The sequence below is a fragment of the Corylus avellana genome, chromosome ca5 (assembly GCF_901000735.1).
Source record: "Corylus avellana chromosome ca5, CavTom2PMs-1.0".
NCBI classification, from domain to species: Eukaryota; Viridiplantae; Streptophyta; class Magnoliopsida; order Fagales; family Betulaceae; genus Corylus; species Corylus avellana.
The window spans coordinates 33,407,767-33,429,607 of NC_081545.1; the positions used below are offsets into that span (position 1 = coordinate 33,407,767).

The 21,841-nt window shown below is 35.4% G+C and overlaps 3 protein-coding genes across 4 annotated transcripts; 2 read left to right on the top strand and 1 right to left on the bottom strand.

Annotated features, from left to right (window-relative positions):
- The first annotated feature begins 1,936 nt into the window (after window positions 1-1,936).
- On the top strand, window positions 1,937-2,811 carry LOC132182857 (uncharacterized). Its single transcript, XM_059596213.1, has one exon. It carries the CDS (start codon window positions 2,000-2,002, stop codon window positions 2,621-2,623), a length of 624 nt encoding a protein of 207 aa, XP_059452196.1. The 5' UTR covers window positions 1,937-1,999; the 3' UTR covers window positions 2,624-2,811.
- Window positions 2,812-8,702: 5,891 nt separating this feature from the next.
- Window positions 8,703-12,277, top strand: LOC132181220 (type I inositol polyphosphate 5-phosphatase 4-like). Of its 2 annotated transcripts, none has more exons than XM_059594337.1 (7): window positions 8,703-9,109; window positions 9,188-9,278; window positions 9,367-9,477; window positions 9,587-10,195; window positions 10,587-10,850; window positions 11,052-11,240; window positions 11,974-12,063. In XM_059594337.1, the coding sequence occupies exons 1-6, from the start codon at window positions 9,010-9,012 to the stop codon at window positions 11,221-11,223; spliced, it is 1,347 nt and encodes a 448-aa protein (XP_059450320.1). In that variant the 5' UTR covers window positions 8,703-9,009; the 3' UTR covers window positions 11,224-11,240; window positions 11,974-12,063. The 2 variants fall into 2 exon arrangements, with proteins under 2 accessions (XP_059450320.1, XP_059450319.1); XM_059594336.1 differs by having other exon boundaries at window positions 8,704-9,109; window positions 11,401-12,277.
- A 191-nt stretch (window positions 12,278-12,468) lies between these two features.
- On the bottom strand, window positions 12,469-15,221 carry LOC132181221 (uncharacterized). The gene is made up of 8 exons (XM_059594339.1): window positions 15,149-15,221; window positions 14,652-14,821; window positions 14,484-14,546; window positions 14,299-14,318; window positions 14,170-14,214; window positions 13,698-13,759; window positions 12,982-13,115; window positions 12,469-12,810 (listed from the first exon to the last, which is right to left on the bottom strand). The coding sequence occupies exons 1-8, from the start codon at window positions 15,219-15,221 to the stop codon at window positions 12,643-12,645; spliced, it is 735 nt and encodes a 244-aa protein (XP_059450322.1). The 3' UTR covers window positions 12,469-12,642.
- Window positions 15,222-21,841: the final 6,620 nt, after the last annotated feature.

Here is a 21,841-nt window from a genome sequence, read left to right on the forward strand (position 1 = left end):
TGGATTTACACACAGAATTTGTGCATTTGAAAGAAACTTCCCGCATGGCAAAGTATCTCCTTCTGGAGATGTAGATGATCAACATTCCCTCAAAAAGAACGAGTTGATCACTAAAGTCATTGATAGGGAAGAAGGAAGATATCTTGTATCCTCTACTAAGACCAGTAAAATGGAAATGCTGAGGAACTCAACTGGGGAAGAAGTAAAGAAGCCTGTTAAGAAAATCCGCGTGCCACGAAGATGGAATTACTCGATTTGGGAAAGCCAAAGTTGCTTTAAGGAAATCTTGTTCCCGGCCGTTCTGGTGAGCTCATGAAACTTTGTCAACCATCTTCTGTTCTTTCCTGTCATGAAACCTGCTGAGGGTGCCTGTACGGCTGTACTCAAACCACCTATCATGGCAGAGAAAGAGGAAGTCAAGACTGATGAATTTGATTAATTTGATGAATAGCAATTGAATGGGGTTGCTTGCATTTTACATTCAGATTAATCCACAAATTTGATAATACAAAGTGAAAGTGGTAGCCTAACCAAGCGTTTTGGATGGATCCACATGTTGGGTGATAGTGGGTGCTACTGTTTGAAGGTAAACAAGCAGTAAAGTCCATCATGTGAAGTTTACAAAGACAAAGAGTAGTCGTGAAGGCTCAGATTGTGTAATATCTTATTTGTTTGTCCAATCAATTCAATCTCTTACTTCAGATGTAGGGTCGTTTTCTGATGAGTATTACCCAAAGAGAAATTTGAAATATAAAAAGCCAAAGAAACAGGAGGAGGAGCAAAACTACAGAAAAGTTCTCTGCTCGACTGCTGCTGAAGAGGTACAATGCAACATGTAGGGTCGTTTTCTGATGAGTTATGTATCCAACAAGCGTGCTTTGGATCGTCACGTTTCATTCATTCCATTGCTCTCATCAACCGGCAAAAATCTGCTTCATCACTGACAATCTGTTTTCCTTTTGGTTGAAGGCATGAGTTGGAGAATATTTCCACTTTACATGTAAATATGTAATCTCTCTAACCGTTAATTGCTTCTGTAGCGCTTCTCTTAAAGCTTCACACTCTCCTAGCTAGTTTGTGCTTTTTTTGTTTTTTTTGTTTTTTTTGAAGAAAGACAAGATTTCAGATTAAGTACTAGGTTATATATGTAATCAATTCAATGCTAGTGAGAATGCAAGATCATTTTCAATACTTTCGTATTAGCAAGATTTTTAAGTAGTGGGATTTATGACCTATTGCCCTAATGGCACGTTCTGTGTCCTCAACGGTCAGAGTAGCATGTTTAGGGGCAGTAGGAGGAGATTGTGATTTAGGGGCAAATTTAGATCTCCCACAATTCTCTCTCCAAGGATCAGATGACAAAGAACTTGAGAAAAGACTAACCCTGTAAGGAATTCCTATCAGAATGACTTGTTTTGACAGGTAGACCTTACGTTCTCATAGGAAACTTCTGTTCAAACAAGAGTAGAATAATAACCAAAATTTTCAATTGTACACAATATTAGTTCCTTACTAGTGAGCGGGAAATGGGTTATTGTAACATTGCACAAAAACGAAAAGGTCTTCAAGTAGAATTGAATTGAATCATTGCAATTTAAACAGCAAATTCTCGAAGATCTCGACTTACATTGCTAAGTCCGAGACAAATAGCATAGCTTTGTTTGAATTAGTAGCGTGCACGCTAAGAGTAAACCTAGATAAAAAAAACAAGCTTATAGCTAATCGGTTGGGGGCAATCATAGAGCTACTCTTGTGCTGCACTTATGCAGACACATTGTCTGCTTGTCTCCCCTTGTAGCTCCACTTTCATCACTATCGTCACAGCTGCCACTCAAAATAAAGCCTCACACATAATCCAAAGGAAAGACCAAAAAAAAAATCCCATTATAAAATTCTCTCAGGCGTGCACTTCACTTTTCCCTTATAAAAGCGTGATATCCCAGACTCCAGAGGGCCAGAGCCAAATCCTCTTAAGGCAGGCTGCAAAAGACCAATCTTTATGGAGGTGAGGAAGATAAAGAGCGAGAGAGTAACAGAAGAGAGAGAGCATGAAGATGATACCATAAACACAGTTTTGTTCACGGCTGGCGCAGCTCTTCTAATGGCGTGTTTGAAACGCGCCATGATAACGTGTCTAGTCGAGCAGTGGCGCGCGTGGGTGTTTCTCGTCCTCAACCTCGTCCTCTTAGCCATTTTTTTCACGTCTATACGCTCAGGCGCCGCCTCCAACGAAAGCCAAGAATGCAATGTGGACGATGTGGGACTGAAGAAGACTGAAAGGAAGATGAGTGGGCGGCAATGTACATGGCCAGCAGCAGCAGCACAAGTTGAAGAACATAAAGACAGCTGCCACAAAATGTATGAGAAAAGAAGTTTGGGGAATGATGAGCAGCCTGCAGAGCGAGTTGAAGACGACGTCGTCGCAGAGGCTAATCCAATAAGGCTGTCAAAGGAGGAGCTGAATAAGAGAGCGGAAACTTTCATTGCCATGTTTCGGCAGCATTTGGTCACAGACGCTGAGAAAGGTAGACGCCAGTTCTTTTACGAACCGGAAGGAGCTCAAATTTTGAACTTTCAACAGGGGTCTAAAGCGACTCTTTCCCCTCAGGGGGTCAAGTGTTAAATGCGGAAGTTTAAGGGTGCATTGTTATATTAATATGAAGTTTAGGGGTTAAATAATATATTTGGTATTATTTTTGAGGCATTTGTCATGTCAAATTTTTGTTTTTTTGGTAGTCCCATTCACAGTAAAAACCAAACTATCAAACTGTTTTTGATGCGGACTGAATAGAAAGAAAACTGCTTATTAAATGAGTTTCGACCACAATATTTTGACACATTTCTGTTTCAAGTCGTAGGAGATTCTCGTCCTCAATTTGGGTAGCCCAATTTGGAATGGCGATCCACCATCATTTTATGGGCCTTTTTGAGGTAGAGGGTGGCAGAGTGGGATCGAAATAGAAAAAGTAGAAAGTTCAAGGGTTTCAAAAAACCGGGGAAAATTCACTTAAAAGGCTGTTTTATTCCTTTTCAAAGAGTGTGTGGACCTGCAAAAGAAAAAGGCCAAAAAAGTGTGTGGACCTGGCCGAAATACTACCATATATAAGAGCATTTTCATTGTCCCCGTCACTAACTTTCGATATGTGTAAAGCAATCTTTAATATAATACCATTAATTATATAGGCTTTTTAGAGTACCATCAGCGAACTCTTTGAATTCTCTTTCTCTTTTTTAATTAAATGCAAGAAAAATTCTTTAAATTCTAGCCTAACGTGGTTTAACTATTTTATTTTTTTTGTCTCCTCAGCTTCAATTCGTAGTACTATAAATGATATCTGAATAATGGCAAAAAAATGAAGATAATACCTTCATCTAAATTCCGATCAAAATTTGACGGAAGTCACATCAGTACCATTAAAAACTTGACACGTGTTTCATATATTAATTAAAAATACAAAATTAAAATTTAAAAATTTAAAATATTAGAAAATTAAATTTTTATTTTTATTTTTTTAAAAAAAAAAAAAAAAAAAGAGGAAAGGGGTGGCAGACTGGCAGCCACCCCTTTGGACAAAACATGGAGTGGCTGTCCACTCCCATTTTACCCTAAGGGGTGGCCGGCCACCCCCATGGGATGGCTGGAGCCACCCCTTGCAGGTTTGGGGGTGGTTTTGGTTGTTGGGGTTAGCCCGGCCACCCCTGTTTGGCTTAGGGTGGTTTTGGCCACCCTAGACCGGTTGGTATGTGGATGGTTCAAGGGTGGCTGAACCACCCACAAGGCCTTTAGGGATAGTTTGCCACCAAGGCCAACCCCTTTCCCTTGAAATATTTATTTATTTATTTCTAATTTTTTAATATTTTTAATTAGTATATGCCACATGTCAATTTTTTAATAGTGTTGACGTGGTTTTTCATCAAATTTTGGACGACGGATTAATGTAAGTACTATTTCAATTTTTATCCATTACCCAAACACCATTTATGATACGAATTGAAACCGAGGGGGCAAAAAATAAAATTGTTCAACCACAGGGGGCTGAAAGGTATTTACTCCTTTTAAAAACTCGCAATTAATGTTTCATATTTTCACTTTTTTACACTTATTTCTTAGACTCATAAGTAACTTTTAATCAAATAATAATTTTAAAAGCTACTTATGAATGTGAAAATTATGTGTGAGAAAGTGAGAGTGTATACATTATCCAAAACCTGCACTTTAGCTCTATTTAACTTTATTTTATTCAGAAAAATGCTTTATCTTTTCTCTATTTTCCTAGCATTGATTTGAGAGAATAAGGGACACTATTTTTATGATATGATTTTGTTAGAGCAATATGCTCTATGTTTATGAATTAAATTAAATAAAAAAAGCATTATTATAAAAAAAATAATAAAAGAAACTATTGCATAGTGTATTTAAATAGAAAAATAAAAAGTTGATTAATTTTTAAATTTAATGAAAATCTAAAAAGAGCTATTGGGAGTTAGTAAATTTCATCCTCATATCTACATCACGAGGTGGAGGATGGGCGTGACTCGTGAGCGAACCCTTAAATTCTTTTTCGGTCAAATAGTACCCTATCTCAATCGCATAATCAAGATGTGAACAGGATTTTTAAATTATGCGGCAATTATTTATAATGTTGGGTTTAACAACATTAAGGTAATGCTATATAGCATATTCTCATTTCATCACAATTTTATTATGCTGACGTGTAATTGTTAATCTACTTTTAAATCAATCTTAATTAAAAAAAATAAAAAATCAATGAAGGATACAATGCAAAGTTAGCATAGTGAAATGGTGATGGGACGAGAGAATGATATTTACACATTTTTCTAAATTCTTACTATGAAATAATTCTTCTACATTCCACTTAAAATAGAGAGGATCCTTGTCTGTCTATACAAGGAAGGTACATGAATTGAAAATGTTCAAAAGATAGGTTCCGTTTGTTTCAATATAAAATGTTTTTCGTCAGAAAATATTTTCCTGAAAAGTGATTTTCTAGAAAATATTTTATGGTGTTTGGAGTGTACAGAAAATCACAATTATATATATTATATCAAACTCTAAATTACGAAAATGTCCCGACCAAGTCTTAGGTATCCAAACCAAGTCTCGCAAGGACTTCAATGCAACTTACCTAAACCCCGCCTAGACCCTATCGGGATCAGCCCGAGACCCTGGCAGGACCCACCCAAGACTCGACAAGAACATTTTCGTAATTTAGTGTTTAATATGATTTTGCGTACACACCAAGTACCGAAAAATGTTTTCCAAGAAATTTTTTTCTATTGACATTGGGAACCTAACGAGGAATCGCTTGAATTTCCATACATGCCCAAATACCGGAAAATGTTTTCTAAGAAATTATTTTCAAGGAAAATATTTTCCAACGAGTCCCAGGTGGGTCTTAGGCGAGTCCCGGTCAAGTCTCAGGTGGGTCCCGAGTAGGTTCCGGCGTGGTCCCAGATAGGTCTCGGGTGGGTCCCGGTCAAGTCCCGAGTAGGTCCGGTCAAGTCCTAGGCAAGTCCAGTTAGGTCCTAGGCAAGTCCCAGAGAGGTCCTAGGCGAGTCCCGGTCAAGTCCTGGCGGGGTCCTAGGCGAGTCTTGGCTGGGTTCGTCAATTTGAGAATGAGATGCTCAAAGTCAAAAAATGGTTTTCAATTTCGGTCAAAGGGAAAATATTTTCCGTTGACTATTATTTTACGTAGCACCAAATACCTGAAAATATATAAAATATTTTTCGTAAATCATTTCACGACGAAATAAATGGAGCCTAAATATGATGCAAGTATGTTTGTTAAAGTGTTTTGGATGATATTTTTTATTTTAATTTGAAAAAATATTTTGATGCAATGTAAATGCGAAAAATTATTTTTGTGCCTTTGGGAATATTTTATATCATGAGTTATTTGTTAATTTTTTTTTTAATTTAAAAACGGAAGATAAAATTGTTAAGAAAGTTTACATGCAAGAAAAACCTAGTGGACGGAAGATAATAAAGGGCATTATTCTTAAATAGTGGAAAAGGCTCTAGGGCCCGATCCTCTTTGTCGTTTGGGAACCTGCTATAAAACATTAACTCACCAAGAAAGTTGTACTTGGACGCATTTATGGAATCACGTGACCGTTATAGGAATTTATAGAGGGAAAGAAACATTTTAATTTTTAAATTTTTTTTTTTATGGCTAAATTACAATTTAAAATATATACCATTAACTCGGTAAAATTTAATTTAGACCATGATAAATTACAATTTAATATAAAATAGTAAATTTAGTGAATTAATCATTATTTTAAAGAAATCATATTATTATGAGAGCCGTGAAATTGTCCTTGGACTGTTTTTGTTCTCTCTTCAAATCTGCAAAACAGAGGCTAAGAAAGAAGTATTTACTAATTAGCTGCTTTTAAAAAATAAAAAAATTTCTATAATTTTTTCAACGGTTTAAATTTAATTTCACTTCTCTCTCTTTCTTGTGAAAATCATGCAGTTAGAGAGATTTCAAAATGAAGGGGCATGTGGGAACTGGGAAGCGAGCCTGGCTATGTGAAATGTGTAGAGCAGTGGTCCCAAAAGAATCAAGGCAGAGCGAGCCAAAAGGCTCATGCAATTCATTATGGTTGAGGTCGAAAGATATCTGCAACGACTGCAAACCCATCTACTTCTTGTTAGAATGTCTCTACCCATGAAAGCTACACATGTGACAGCATGCATTAAGGAGAAAATCTAACAGCCTCTCCCGTTATTATTATTGGTGGTTGAACCGACCGGATGGATGAGGACGCCTGCAATTTCCTCATCGATTTGCAGTTAATCCGATGGGGTATATTTGTCAGAGAATGTAAGCCCCACACTTTGAGCTCTTCCATCACTTATTCGGATAAATGAATCCCAACATAACTCTGATCGGCTCGAATAGCAACATTAGCGGTAATTTGGTCAAGAAATTGCAATCACTCCAAAAGATTTTTTTTTTTCTTTAAAATTAATTTTAAGAATTGCACTTCCTGCAATCAACCCAAGGTATCAAGTAGTCTAGTCACCATAGGTGACAAAAAAGCATCTCAAATCATTATATATGAAGTCTCTCCCCAAAGGAAAGAAAGATACACTTTTGGCCATACTCTTGAGGATACCAAAAATTTCAATCATACAAGTGGGAGGTATCATTAATTCATAAATGATATGGGCCAAGTGGTCTGTTCTTCGTATTACTTATTGCGGGACAGCCATGGTGACTTTTTATTTTTATTTTTTATTATTCATTTTTTGGTAAGCGTACTTTTTCTTCTTCTCTTATACGGGGAAGTATAAAGTTCAGAGAAATTAATACGTTTAATAATGTGTTTTTTATTTTCATTTGAAAAAGTATTATAATGTGATATAAAGATAAAGATATATTTTAAGGTCGACGAGGACGGTAGACGGACACGTAGGAGGCCTAAGCTAACGAAGGAACGTAGATCTAGCTTTTTAAAAAAAATTGATCAACAAACAAGACTGGGTGTGGGAAGTGGGGGACTGAGAGGAAAAAAAAAATGAGAAAGGAAAACTCTACCTAAAGAGGGGAGAGAATTTAGCGCGTAATTATATTTATTTTTAAAATTTTAATGAATTAAAACTATAAATTTATTGAAGGATGTGATCTTATGCGAGTAAAGTACAATTTTTTTTTTAAAAAACCACAGATTATCGAATCAAACCCAATCCAAATGTGTTGGTAAAGCATAATCAACCCATAAAATTATTCATGCCAAAATTGTACCAAACTACTAAAAATTGTTTTTTTGAGCTGTACTTCGTGACCATCACTTTTAAGAGTCCGTCCTGTCTAATTAAGTTATTATAATAATTTCTTTTGTAAGAGAAAAAACAATTTTCTCTCCTAACTCCATTTCCAGCTCATTCTTTTACAACATGAGCACACCTCAAGGAATAAGAAATTTCGCTTAAATAAAGAGCGATCTGTTAATTTGTAACATCTGACCTAAAAGAAACAATAAAAATTAATGTAACATATAATAAAATATTAACCGAATACAATCATTATTTTCTAATAATATACAAGAATCTTCAAACTACCCTAAATGTCTACTAAATCTGATTCAGCTTACTTGATTGCCACTAGAGCAACGTTTTAAGGAATAAAAGATTCTTGAGAATAAGATGTAAAGTCTGGCCATTAACAAAAATTGGAAGCAATGAAGGGATATCTCATGGAGTTTGAGATATCGAAGGTCAGTACATCTTCAAGCATTAGGTGGGTTTGTGCTAAAAAGAGTGAGTTTTAATCTTGACCGTATATATATATATATATATATATATATATTCCACAACAAAAAATGTCCTGTTATTGAATAACAGGATGGAAGCCAAATTCTATCTGGTGTTGGAATAGGGGTGCCTAATGGCTTTAATTACGATCATATGATGGAAGATCTATTAGGCGCATCGAATGTGCTTATGATAAGCTTATCTCAGTTGGTCCACCATAAAGAGCAACATATGCCTGTACTAGATTATTTGACTTTGACGTGTAATAATCTTGTCACGTAGAAATCCATGAGACATACGTGACCAGCACCACCTAACAAGTCTAATTATCAAGCAAATGATAAAATTTTGTGCGGACTATATCTTTTGTGGTTTCCTTCTGAACCAGTCATTAAATTACACCACGAAATACGGGACACAAGTTTCTTTCAAGAGCTTTGACTTTACATTGGTATGCTCTCTCATACCTCTCGGGGTTATCGGGGGAAGTATAACGTATAATTTCTAAGCTCGTCTCTTTCTCTTACTGTTTCATAGAGGGCGATTGACACAATGATCATCTACAGCAAAACCCAGATTAGTGTTGAAAATGTTGAAACTAGCAGCCATGCTCGGAGGTGATGAACAGATTCCGTCCGAGGAAGGTTCGAAAAGTCCACAAGGCATATCTAGTACTCCATCTTCATGTGATTATAGCGTGCATGGACTGGATTGTTTAGTGAGCTATGGAGATTAAGAACCAGAAGCCGAGAGCTCGAAGTCTTGGCAAATGGCTTAAGTGGAAGCACAAGAGAGGTGACCCATTTCATTTGACTGAAGTTTCAGGTTAACTTCTTATCCTTCTTCTTCTTTTCATGGAATTTTAATTGTTATTAGACTTCAAAGTACTGAATTTTCTTACAGATGGGGGTGAAGATCAGAGTGGTGATTACTTGGATAATGTTCTTGTTCGGTCGACGGAGAATGATCCATGCATTTCAATCAATGAATTAAGGTAAGATTTTGTTATCTTTTGGGCAAAAGAAATAAAACAAGAAATAATGATGATTGTTTTGATTTCTGAGCATACCTTGGTACCTCAGAATCTTTGTGGGTACTTGGAATGTTGCTGGAAGATCTCCAATAGGAAGTCTAGCTGTAGATTTGGACGAGTGGTTGAATCTAAAAGATGCCGCCGACATGTATGTTCTTGGGTATGTAATAATTGTGGGTTATGATCTTAACGTCCTTATCTCTTTAATTCCTAAGTTAAAAGTGATAGAGTAATTAATTTGACAGCAAAGAGTTTTCGCGCGCTTGCAGATTTCAGGAGATTGTACCTTTGAAGGCCCGAAATGTATTAGGTGCGGAAGACCCAACTGAAGCAACAAATTGGAACATGCTTATAGGGAAAACTCTGAATAACAAATATGGATGCCCTTGGTTGACACCGATGTTGAATATAATCTCAAGTGAGGATTACAACTATGTTGGAAGCCCCGACTTGAGCAGAAGGAAAAGTGTTGGCAGCCGTATTGGCACTCCAATGAGAGAGAGAACAAGGAATCAACATGAGAAGCTAAACGGAAGCAGTAAGTACAAGCTAATGGCAAGCAAGAAGATGGTTGGAGTCTTTGTAAGTGTGTGGATGAAAAGGGAATTGCTCAGGAAGTATTGCGTTTCAAATGTGAAAGTCTGTTCAGTTGCTTGTGGCATCATGGGTTGTTTGGGAAATAAAGGTGCGGTTTCTGTTAGCATGTCAATTGAAGGTACTAGTTTTTGCTTCATTGCTGCCCACTTGGCTTCTGGTGAGAAAAAAGGCGACGAAGTCCGAAGAAATCACCAAGTCTCGGAGATTTTCAGGCGATCTTCTTTCAGTCGATCCCAAAAAAACGATAACAGTTCTCCTCCTCTCACCATCTTAGGACATGAGTAAGTGGTCCTACCCGATACCTTTTTCTTTTTCTTTTTCTTTTTTAACAAAAAAAAAAAAAGAAAGAAAAGAAAAAGCATAACATCTTAAATTGGATTTCAACAAGATCTCAACTCAAATCACATTGCTCTTACACTAACATCTTAAAATATCAAACCATCTTAAACATTAAAAAAATAATTTCAATATTAGATTTCTCTTTCAGATTCCAAATAAATACTAATTAAAATCAAAAACATATCCGGTTACCTAAGCATTTGGGTGAGGGGAGGGTGGGAAAAAACCTTAGTAAAGAAAAATTTAAGAGGATGAAGAAAATTATTTAGTTAAATAATCTATGTTGAACGAATTACTGATATCTAACAAATTAAAACGTACTTTGTGGTGTAGCCGGATATTCTGGTTTGGGGATCTCAACTATAGGCTATGCTTGGAGGACAGTTTTGCTAGGCAGCTGATAAAGAAGCAAGACTGGATAGCGTTGAAAGAGTTTGATCAGCTCCGAAAGGAACAAGAAGATGGAAGAGTATTTCAGGGTTGGAAAGAGGGAAACATAGATTTTGCACCAACATACAAGTATTCTTCCTCAAATCATAATCGTTACTCGGGTGGCCTTCCAAGCAGATCAGGAGAGAAGCAAAGGACTCCAGCATGGTATAACTATCAATCACAGTTCTCGCTTAAAATTTTCAATGGTCCATATGAGCCCCCCACCCAAACCTAGGCTGCAAGTTATAGCTTGAACTAAATTTCCATTCTCATATTGTCAGTAGGTATAAATTGGAAATTATTTTCGGTTGTTTTAAATTAATTTTGTAAGAACAGTCCATGAAAAAAGATCATTTAATGGTGCAGGTGTGACAGAATTCTATGGTATGGGAGAGGAACAAGACAATTATCCTATTTTCGCAGTGAAAGTAAGTTCTCTGATCATCGACCTGTCTCTGCCCTATTCTCTACACAAATAAAGCTGTTGAGTCTACCAGTCCAGGAGTTATTGCAATGCACACCATTTTTCCCACCATAAGGCCTCCCAATCAAAGTGTAAGTTCTCCCTGATAGCCCCAAAATAGTTTTTCCAAGAAATTATATTTGGGCATACATTTCGGTATATTGTATCAGTAACATTTGTAAACTTGTTGCCATGATAAGATTGTTATTCTCATCAACATTATCGTCATCACAAGTATTGTAATTACTGCAGGGACTGAGTGACACATGATTAAGTGGCTAAATCAATTCCTATAGTTGATTGTAAAGGATATTGAAGCATCACCAACACAGATGCGTAACTGTATGTCAAACAGAATGGATACAGCTGGCCTATGTAGCTGCAGGCTGGCTTCTCCAGATATGCTATTGTCTCAGTCTTCTACTAATTTCTCCGTTTTCTTTGGGATCCTTATTTTTTTCGCAATGGAAACTAGATCTGATAGATGAAAATCATGAAATGTAAAGAATTGGAATGTCTTAATAGGGAATTATCCGGCGAAACATAGGGCATGAGGGTGTGAACATTGGGATTCTTTGAAACGTTTATGGAAATAAGCTGAAAGAATATTAATGAAGCTTTATAGCACAAAATACAATTCCAGACAACTAGCATTTTTTTATCACCTTTTGCACAAAATGGGCAATCGTCGTTCCTAGAACACAGGGCTTTTGTTCAACTTCTAGAGCCAGTTGTTTTCCATATGAACATAAGTGCCATGAATGTGTAGACCCACAAGTTCTCAATTATAGTGTATATATGATAAGATCAATACTATGAATGCAGTGATACCAAGTAGACTACTTACAAGGGATCAGTTTGCTTCATTTGCCTGAAGAAATCCATCCAGAGCCTCCACATTATCCAGATGACACCTGGGACATATACATCTCCTCTGCAGCTCCTCACCGAGAGAAGCACACGTCAATTCCAATTCAGAAGTCTGCTTGTTTCCAGTCAAAGAAACATTCTTGGTACGTTGTGCTCAGAAACTATGTTACTTGATGTACAAGTGAAATAGCTCAGACCACAAAAAAGAAAGCATAGTTTCCTATTATATGCTAATTAATTTTAATTAAACATTAAAGGCTTACTTTGATTGTTGAGATGACCAAGAAATAAGAAAAATGAGAATAAAGAAAGAAGGTAAAAAGTTTAAAAAATGAAACATTTTAATGTCAGTAACTGGCAAGCTTGTTAGCATCTCTTTCCTTCCCTGCATCTTCTTGATAACAAAAGCATTGACTCGTGGAAGGAGTGCCTAGTAGCAGCTTGTACTAAAAGCAAATATGGTTTTTCAAAAGGTGAAATTAGATTTATGAAGTGCAAGGGATTGTTAACAAAATGCTCATACGTTGAGCACTGACCTGAAATCATTTACCCATGAATTAAAACAATGACCATATCAGCTTGACAATATTCACCTTTTGAAAAGCAGTAAGTCATGTTACATTCCTAGAAATTATTTATAGTAAGGCAGTAAGTCAGTGAACTTTTAATTGGTACAACCCAACGTAGTTTTTCATAAGGATATATTGTTACGTCCTCTAACTCTTTTGTTACTTTAATTATCACGTCCATTAGAGACACCTTCTTCTCATCATCAATCAACTCCTGCTGGACCTGCGGGAGTCCCAGACAATTTAAGTACTATCACATTATATTCCAACAGAAATTTCAACAAGATTTCATATAAGAAGGAATAATAGATGTAAAAGGATGAACTCTTGAGGATAGGCATTTTGAAAATTGCATCATACTGCAGAACTTTTAGGAAGAGAATCAATTTCTCACCTCCTTTGAAAAATTCTGTTCTGCTTGGTATTCTTCTTCCTCTTTAGTTGTTTGAGATATTATATGGGCTAGTGTATCTTCCAAAGTTTTTAATGCAACTTCATTTACTTCCTTCACATGTTTGTGTTTGGCTGCTGAAACAACGTCACATGCTTCCTCAGTTTCTAGATAAGGAAAAGGACAATGAAAGTAATTCCATGCAAGAAAGTACATTGGAAAACCTGAGAAAGTAGGGAGGGAAGAAGAACGTGGGAAAAATGAGGGATTAGGGGAGAGGAATAGAAGAGCTTTTTGATATATGCAATTAGCAAAGTTGGCAAAATTTTGACTTAAAGTTTTACATGTATCTTAATTAAAGCTTTTCTCCAAAATTACCAATATCTTCTTCGGTAATTTAAAAGGACATTGTCAATCAATAGTGGTAAACCATTCTATCCAGAAACTTCATTATTCAACAAGCTTCTGGAATTCAATCGAGGCTTAAACTTCAGTTGCCCAAGATGCAGGATTGATTGGTACTGAATTATTAAAATCACAAACCAACAAATCAGTTCCATCTGTAGAAGGTTTGGGTTTTGAACTCAGATACTTGGTCACCATATAAATTGGAAATAGTTGTATATTTGCAAACTTTTTATTTCAGGAACAGAAATGCTATGAATTAGTAATCAATTTCCCTGATATCATTAAAAGAAAAACTGTACACAAGCCATCACCTGCGGCAGTTCCAACATCACTTTCATGGTGAACATTACAAGCGATTACTTCTTGGAATTTCCTGCAATAACAAGCAGTAATATCCCAGCAGTAATAACAGGATACATCACTTAAAATTAAACTAGCACATTCATTGAAATCATGTATGATGCAAATGAAAGGCTACATATATTTCATAATGATGTAATTGAATAGTACAATGGACAGCGGTTCAGGGAAGTTTATTCTAATGCATTAATAAGCTCAAGGTTGCTATATCGCTTTTGTTGAAAATTGAATAAAAGCACAGGTACTACACTAGCTAAAAGGTATCTCACAGACTAGACTCTCTTTACCACTTTGACAATAGACACAATACTGATTTTTTTTTTTTATTATTATTATTATTTTTATGGATTTCTTTGTTAGGAGATTATGAAAAAGATGAAAAGAAAAGAGTAAAACGCTAAGATCTGTAGAAACGAGACCAACCTTATCTTAGTGTTGAGCTCAGACATTTGGCTTATAAAATCGTCTCTGAATGGACAATAAGAGCACTTAGTAAAAATGCAAGAAATCCATACAAAAAAGAAATATCATGTGGAGATGACAAGCCAGTACCGCAATGCTCCTTCTTTATGCTTTGCATGATCCAATCACATTTTCCCATACGTCAAGGTTCAATGGAACAAAAGATAAACAGAATAAGAGGTATACATGTGAAGGCAATCACTATTCAATTAGCCTTGTTATCAGAAACCAGAAGCACAAAGAAAAATTCGACTAAACAAAAGCCTGCTCAGTACCTTAAGAGCTTCTAGATCAGATCCAACAGCGGATATTTCGTCCTGAATCAGAGAAATTCTTGCCTGAAAGAAGTCAAATGTAATTACATTGAAAACAATTTGACTAGACTGGATCAAATTGAGCAGAAATTCAATCACAAATTGACACGAAATCCGAAGTAACAAAACCTCCGAGGTTTGAATTGAGACTTCGTTCCTAGCCAATTCAACTTCGTAACCTTTAAGCTCTTGCTCAACGGTTTCTTTTGTGCGCTTGGCGTCTTCGAGCTCCGCATTTGCTGCGTCGAGCTCAGACCGAAGCTCTTCGATTCCCTTCTTTAAGCCAACTACTCTTCTCTCTGCATATAACAAAACATGTGCAGACGAAGATCGATGGTTACTTTCAGAAAATGAAGAGAGAGAGAATTCAAAGTATCTGTTTGGTTGCCGAGAAAATGTAGGATGATAGAAGAAATGATCTTATTTATTTCTCAGATTTGAATAGCTAGGGACCAGAGGAAAAAGCTCATCACAATCGGCTGTGCCTAATTCTAGTATTTGGATTCGTTTCGACTCAGCTTGTTGTGTTTTTGAATACGAAAACAGCATGGCGCATGAGATTCAGAGTTTGTTTCTTTTTCCAACATTTTCTCGGGAACCAAATGGAGTATGTACCGACAAAGTACCTCCTTGAGATTTTTCAGAGGCGAAGTCGCGGATTAGGGTTAGAAGCTGCTTCTGAGGGTCACTTCGCGCCATGGCTTTTCAGCTTCGGTTTCGCGCTTCTTCTTCTGCTCTAAGCTCTATTTATTCTTGCTGTAACAGTCTCTCGCTCCGCGGTTACTTTATAAATCTCAACTATTATTATTATTTTTTTAATTTTTATCTTTTTTTTTTTTTCCATATTTAAAAAAAATAATAAAAATTAGGAAAACCTTAAGTAGGTTAATAAGTTTTTTTTTTTTTAGGTGGAATTTCCTGATTTCATTACTCCAACAAAACTTGCTCAGAGCTTACAATATGCCTAATACAATCCGGAATACCTGTTCTACATAGCTGTTCTTGCCTAGAGTTTACAGCCATTTTTGCTAAAGTATGCGCAGGTTCATTAGCCAACCTTAAGTAGGTTGGCTAATAATAATTCATTTGGGTTTTAGTTTCAAGAATACCGGTCTTTTTATTTTGTTTTTCTAGGTTGGCTAATAATAATTCATATGGGTTTTAATTTCAAGAATACGGTCTTTTGATTTTGCTTTTCTCTCACTTTATCGTTAAAGTTAACAATTTGCATAGAGATATGATCGAGGCTCAACTAAACCCTATCTAAGACCCAATTTTTGTAGATATATGTTTTGATTTTTGTCTCTTTTTTTAAAATTTTAATTTCGAACATGACACAACTCTAATATAGCTTTATTGCCACGTAAGTAAAAGTTAAGTTTTAGATGAGGTTCAGTTAAGCCCCTATCATATCTCATTTGTATATGTAACTCACACGTGTCTCATTTGAGACGCATATCTGCGCCTCAATATAGTGTCATGTTAGTAAGTGCCGAATCATTATTAAAAAAAATAACAAAAACAAAAGACCCACACTACTTAAGAAAACACAAAATTTGATAACCTAAATAGCAAACTCACATCTCCTTATGCTGAAACAACCAAAGATGGTGTTGTTGCTTTCTTTGGTGCCGTCCAATGCTCTTTTCACCGAGCTTCCATCCAATACAAGATTTAATCGTTGTGATTTTAAACTTGGGCAAAACATTAAAGATTAAAATATAAGAACCATATTCTTAAAATTAGAAGTTCAAAAATTAAATTTAACTCATATAAAAATTTAGGAAATAAATATGATTTTTTTCTTAAAAAATAATGTGACAAAAATTGTAATCATCCCACTTGAAAACAATGATAATTTTTTTTTTTTTTTTCAAAAAATTGTACATATAAATTATAAAATACTCAATACTCAATCAATCTCATAAACAAATGGTGACTGTTTTCGGCCCAAGCCCAGGAGAGAGTATCTTGACTTTCAGGACCTAAGCCCCAAATAAGTTCAATGCTTACAAAGGGCTTGGCCGCTGTTGGGTTAGTCTCGGCTTTTCCGAATCAGCACAAACTGACTCAGCCCGAAAACTTCAAAAGTTTCCAGCCCTAGAGAAAACACTAGACCAATCGCTCCGTGTATATATATATATATATATATATATATATAAGAGTGCTACAAATCTCAAACTTTTTTTTTTTTTTTTTTTTTTTTTTTAAAGTTAGTTCTCAAATGATATGTCATCAACTCATGAAATTTATTATTTTTGAAAGTATGTCACCAATTCATGGGATCGATGGTTACACATCATTTGAGAATAAAATTTAGGATGTGTAGCATTTAATTTTTCTCACACACACACACACACACACATATATATATATATATATATATAAAATTTGTTTAGGAGAATCTGGAGAGATTTTCTGTTTGAGAATACCCCTATATCCAATGTTGGAGACGTCTGTTTCTACAATTTTGAAAGCTTTTACGTCAGGAATTTGGAATTCAGCACAAAGTAATTATAATACTATTAAAAAAGAGACTTTATCTATAGTATTATGCATCTCAAAGTTTCAAAGTGATTTGTTAAACCAAAAATTTTTAATTCGAGTCGATTGCAAAAGTGCAAAACATGTTTTAGAAAAAGATGTTCAAAATATAGCAAGTAAACAGATTTTTGCCAGATGACAATCAATTTTAAGCATATTTGATTTTGTTAATACATCAAAGGAGATCAAAATTATATACCTGATTTCCTCACTCGTGAATTTTTGCAGGGAAAAGATGGATGAAAAGCCACAATCCAGTAAAAACAAAAATAAAACACATTCCATCAAGTCACAACCCAGTCACCATTTAGTCCTGAGCCCAGGAAATGTAAACCCTTATGACACATGTTCACCCATTAACATGTTAAACAAGTTTCAAGTTCTTGGCTCCCCAAGACCTACTTTTTCATCCACTTTAGAATCCCCAAGTCATCCGGACCCTTACCAATTGATAGAATGTCCTACAACAACCGTTATCCCTACCCAACAGAACTCTTCAAAAAAACATACAGCAACAAAAATTCTATACCAACCAGCCCATTACCTATACCAATAGATCTAAGTTAGTCCAAAAAACCTATATAGAAAACCTGTTTTTTGTAGAACATGACTAGCGTCATCTCAAGAATCCTTTGGATCTTGTAAAGAATTATTTCACTTCTAAATGGAATTTCATTCCATTTCACCCATCTAAATCCATTAATTTCTCCAGAGACATTTTACTCCAAACAGCATCAATTACCAAAGACTCTGTCCCAGACAAATATGATCTATAACATAAAAGAATAATCTTTGATAAAATGTATATCACAAAGATCATTTCAATAAAATAATGAGATCACCCAGTTAATCTCAAAGTCCTGCAGGGCCACTAAGTTCAATACAGCTACTATGATTACATTGAAGCATGGTCAAAAGTACTTCTTTATCAAAACAATAATAACAATCATTCCTGGTATCTTTGTTTTGATAACAATTTCAGCAGTCAACTCCTTATTTGGTTCAACAGATGGTGGCAAAGTCATGGGATGATTCTCGAGATTTTACCCCCAGAACTTACAAATGCTTTACAGCAGTTCTCTACAGCCTACAGAGTTAATGAAGCAGAAAGTCAATTTCCTTCCTTACTCCATATGGCAAAGAAATATAAAATCTCATGGCTCTTCAAATGGGATTATGCAATTGATCAAAGAATTTGCAGAAGAAACAAATATGTCCGCTGGTGGGACAAATACAACATTCAAAAAATCATTTCATCAATACAGAGAGAATTTCCTTCATTTACCACTTAAAGCCAATTCTTGGTAAGCAAATCACATTTACAGACAGAAATTGCAGAAACCATGGCCCAGGTCCAATGTAAAGAAGACCTCAAGGACCTTTGTAGAAGCCTTCTCCTTAAAGCAGAAGGCATTGAAGAACAAGGAGAACAAAGCCCAGTTTCGTCCTCTTCTTTGACAAACCAAGTAGAATCCATTTACCAAGATGCCCAAGACCCCTATGATCTTGGTGAAGATTGAGACTTAGAGAAGCCCAAAATATAGCAACCCCAGTCCCAAAATACCGCAATCACTGTTCCAAAATACAGCAAACACTGTTCCCAAATACAGCAAACACTGTTCCCAAACACAGCACTGTTCATGTCATTGTTCTGACGGTCATTACTGTTTGGCGGCCATTACTGTTCATGCAACTGTTCACGTACTGTTCATGTTGGCAGTTACTGTTTATAGCACTATTCAGCACTATTCACCCGATAGATCACTGTTCACCTACAGTATTCAGCTTTTAATTTTTTTTTTAAAGCCGCTTCAGTTCTTGTAAACACAGATCGGATTCTTCCGAACTTTGAACTACTCTTTTCTCTTCTCCCTCTCTGATCATTAGTGCAATCTCACAATATGTATGTCAGAATTTCATCTATGTATTACAGAATGTTTCATTCAATAAAAGCTTCTTCAAGCTAATTTTACAGCATCATATTTTCGTAAGTTTTTATTTTCATATATCTTATTTTCATTATGTATATTCTTGAATATATGTTTCCAATTGAAGCAGATTCAACATTTCATATTCATATTTATGTTTATATCTTTGTGTATCCTTTTAGATATTCTGTTCATATTCAGCCTACAATCTTATCTGCAGTCTCTGTCTAAATTTATCATTATGTCTTCAATTCTTCCGCTTATGTCAACTTGTTCTGCGAGTCCCCTCTTGGTATCAAAGGGGACTCGCAGAACGAGTTCACATAAGCGGAAGAATTGAAGACATAATGATAAATTTAGACAGAGACTGCAGATAAGATTGGAGGCTGATTATGAACAGAATATCTAGAAGGATACACAAAAATATAAACATAAATATGAATATGAAATGTTGAATCTACTTCAATTGGAAACATATATTTAAGAATATACATAATGAAAATAAGATATATGAAAATAAAGACTTACGAAAATATGATGCTGTAAAATTAGTTTGAAGAAGCTTTCATTGAATAAAACATTCTGTAATACATAAATGAAACTCTGACATACATATTGTGAGATTTCACTAATGATCAGAGAGGGAGAAGAGAAAAGAGTAGTTCAAAGTTCGGAAGAATCCGATCTTTATAAACTTTAAAGGATCAAAAATTTTAGTCTCCCATTTTAAAACTTCCAAAGATGACGAAAACATAAAAAAATTAATAGAACAAAACAATTACACAAACCAAAGCCTCATAGCCATATGAAAACAATTATATATATATATATATATAGTGAAATATTTGATACTGAATGAAACAGAGTTTCCTCTGAACTTCAGGCTACGACTTTTAATGGCACAAAAAATGAATTGCGAGAAAAAGCCCATGAAAAAAATGAGAATGTCAAATTTAAAAAACAATTTATGCAAAAATAAACGAAGCCTTAATTAGAATGGTCGCATCCATACAGATACTGAAAAGTTAAGAGAGTTCATCTGATTTAGATTTGAATGAACTCATCTAACTCAATTTATAAAATTATTATGTCATTTAAATATGTAAGAAACAAGTTTTTTTTTTTTTAACAGCTTTATTTAAAAAATTTTAAAAAATAACATTTTTAATATATTAATTGGAATAACTTCCTTCGATTCAGTACTAAAATAAATCTTTCCTTGAAAAATCCAGTAGATACTAGACAGTACAAACTGACTCAGCCCAAACTGACTCAGTTCAAACTAGTGTTGACACTATCATTAACACTAGCTAGTCGAGAGAAGGTGGCGTGCGACGAGGTGCATGCCGCGCGTGATGCTGGGAAGGAGGACTGGCTCGGTGGTGGCACACAGGCTCAGTGCTATGCGACTTGTGATATTATTGCTGTCTTGGATAAATGTAAGGTGGTCCAAAAAGGGCACCACTCAGTCAAGGGGTCCACCTGTAGCTTTAATAGTCACTGTTCAGATCCAAATAATACCACCAAGTGCCTCCAACTGTTCAATTCCCAAAACTCTCGGCTATTGTTATTAATTGCAGAGGTGGTGGTGGTGGAGGAAATGCTATCGACACAGTTGGAAGGAATATTATGATCTAATGATATTGATCGTCGATCTGTAGCAATACTGCAATCCCACAAGTTGAGCTCGTCAACGTGTACTTCTTTTTTCTGAAGGTAGGATAGAAGACAATAAAACAGATCAAGGTTACCTCTGCCTACCCTTTTTGGGAAGGTTACGCGAGAGGGGGGCTTCGGGCTTCCTATCCTATTCGAGTAGGAAAATATTGAGCAGGACACCCACTCGTAAAGGATTTTGTGCGGATATATAAGAGTTTTTATGTTTTGGAGAAATATTAATTAGGCCATTTTCACTCTCACAGTGCTTCTTCCACAGTACTTCTTTTTACACCGTTTTTGAATTGCAATTAAATTTAAAATAAATATTATTAAATTTTGATCAAAATATAACATTAAAAGTTAATAAAAAGTATGAGAGTTTAATTTCTTTCTGTCTGAATCCTTTTTAACTATTCTCCCATTATTATCCTTAACCTTTTTTTGTACATAAAATAACAACAAATCTGGATCCCAATAAAAATAAGGAGCGTATGAGTCTCTGAAATAATCATAAAGATGTGTGTGTACAGTGTGCACAGAAAACTTGAAAATGAATAAAAGCAAATGACAAAAATGGGTAATTGTCTACCACTTAATTTACAACTATCATGCATGGAACAAATGTCAAGGATGGAAGAGGGGGAGGGGGAGGTAAGGGCCATGGCCGCCCCCCTCTCTCCTTCTAGTTACAAATTTATAGATAGTTAAGTATATTTCGGCCTAAAAATTAAGTTTATTAATGTTTTTGGCCTTCCTAATTATAAGAATCTAATGGTGCTATTTCCAAACTATTAACTTTCTTTTGTTGCTAATAATATATGTTTGTATGTGGTTAAAGAAGAAGCTAGCATCCCATCTTTTACTCATACCACATGCTTTCAATTTCATGCATAAGAAAAGTGTTATTCTATCTCAAACTCTCAAGAAATGTTTCATAAGACAAATCGTTCAAGTCATATTATCCCACCTTCTTCCTTTGGTGTTTTTTTCTTTTGAGAATGTGATATTGGCGGACAGAAGAAACTGTGGACCAATAGCCATGCGCATTCACATAATGTTTCACGTCAATATAAATAGACAACATCGTTCCTGAAAAATGCTTCCTCTTTTTATAGTAATGTTACTCATGGTACTGGAGAAAAATGTATGTATATACATAATTTTCACGAGCAATGGCGGTAGCTTCGC

Excerpts from the sequence above, each read along its gene's own strand:
- LOC132182857 (XM_059596213.1), top strand. The coding sequence starts at position 2,000 with ATGGAGGTGAGGAAGATAAAGAGCGAGAGAGTAACAGAAGAGAGAGAG.
- LOC132181220 (XM_059594337.1), top strand. The coding sequence starts at position 9,010 with ATGGAGATTAAGAACCAGAAGCCGAGAGCTCGAAGTCTTGGCAAATGG. Across the intron at positions 9,478-9,586 it reads GCCGACATGTATGTTCTTGG|ATTTCAGGAGATTGTACCTT; the intron begins GTATGTAATAAT and ends GCGCGCTTGCAG. Across the intron at positions 10,196-10,586 it reads CTCACCATCTTAGGACATGA|CCGGATATTCTGGTTTGGGG; the intron begins GTAAGTGGTCCT and ends TTTGTGGTGTAG.
- LOC132181221 (XM_059594339.1), bottom strand. The coding sequence starts at position 15,221 with ATGGCGCGAAGTGACCCTCAGAAGCAGCTTCTAACCCTAATCCGCGAC. Across the intron at positions 13,760-14,169 it reads GAGCTCAACACTAAGATAAG|GAAATTCCAAGAAGTAATCG; the intron begins GTTGGTCTCGTT and ends TTGTTATTGCAG. Across the intron at positions 13,116-13,697 it reads TGATGTTGGAACTGCCGCAG|CAGCCAAACACAAACATGTG; the intron begins GTGATGGCTTGT and ends ACGTTGTTTCAG.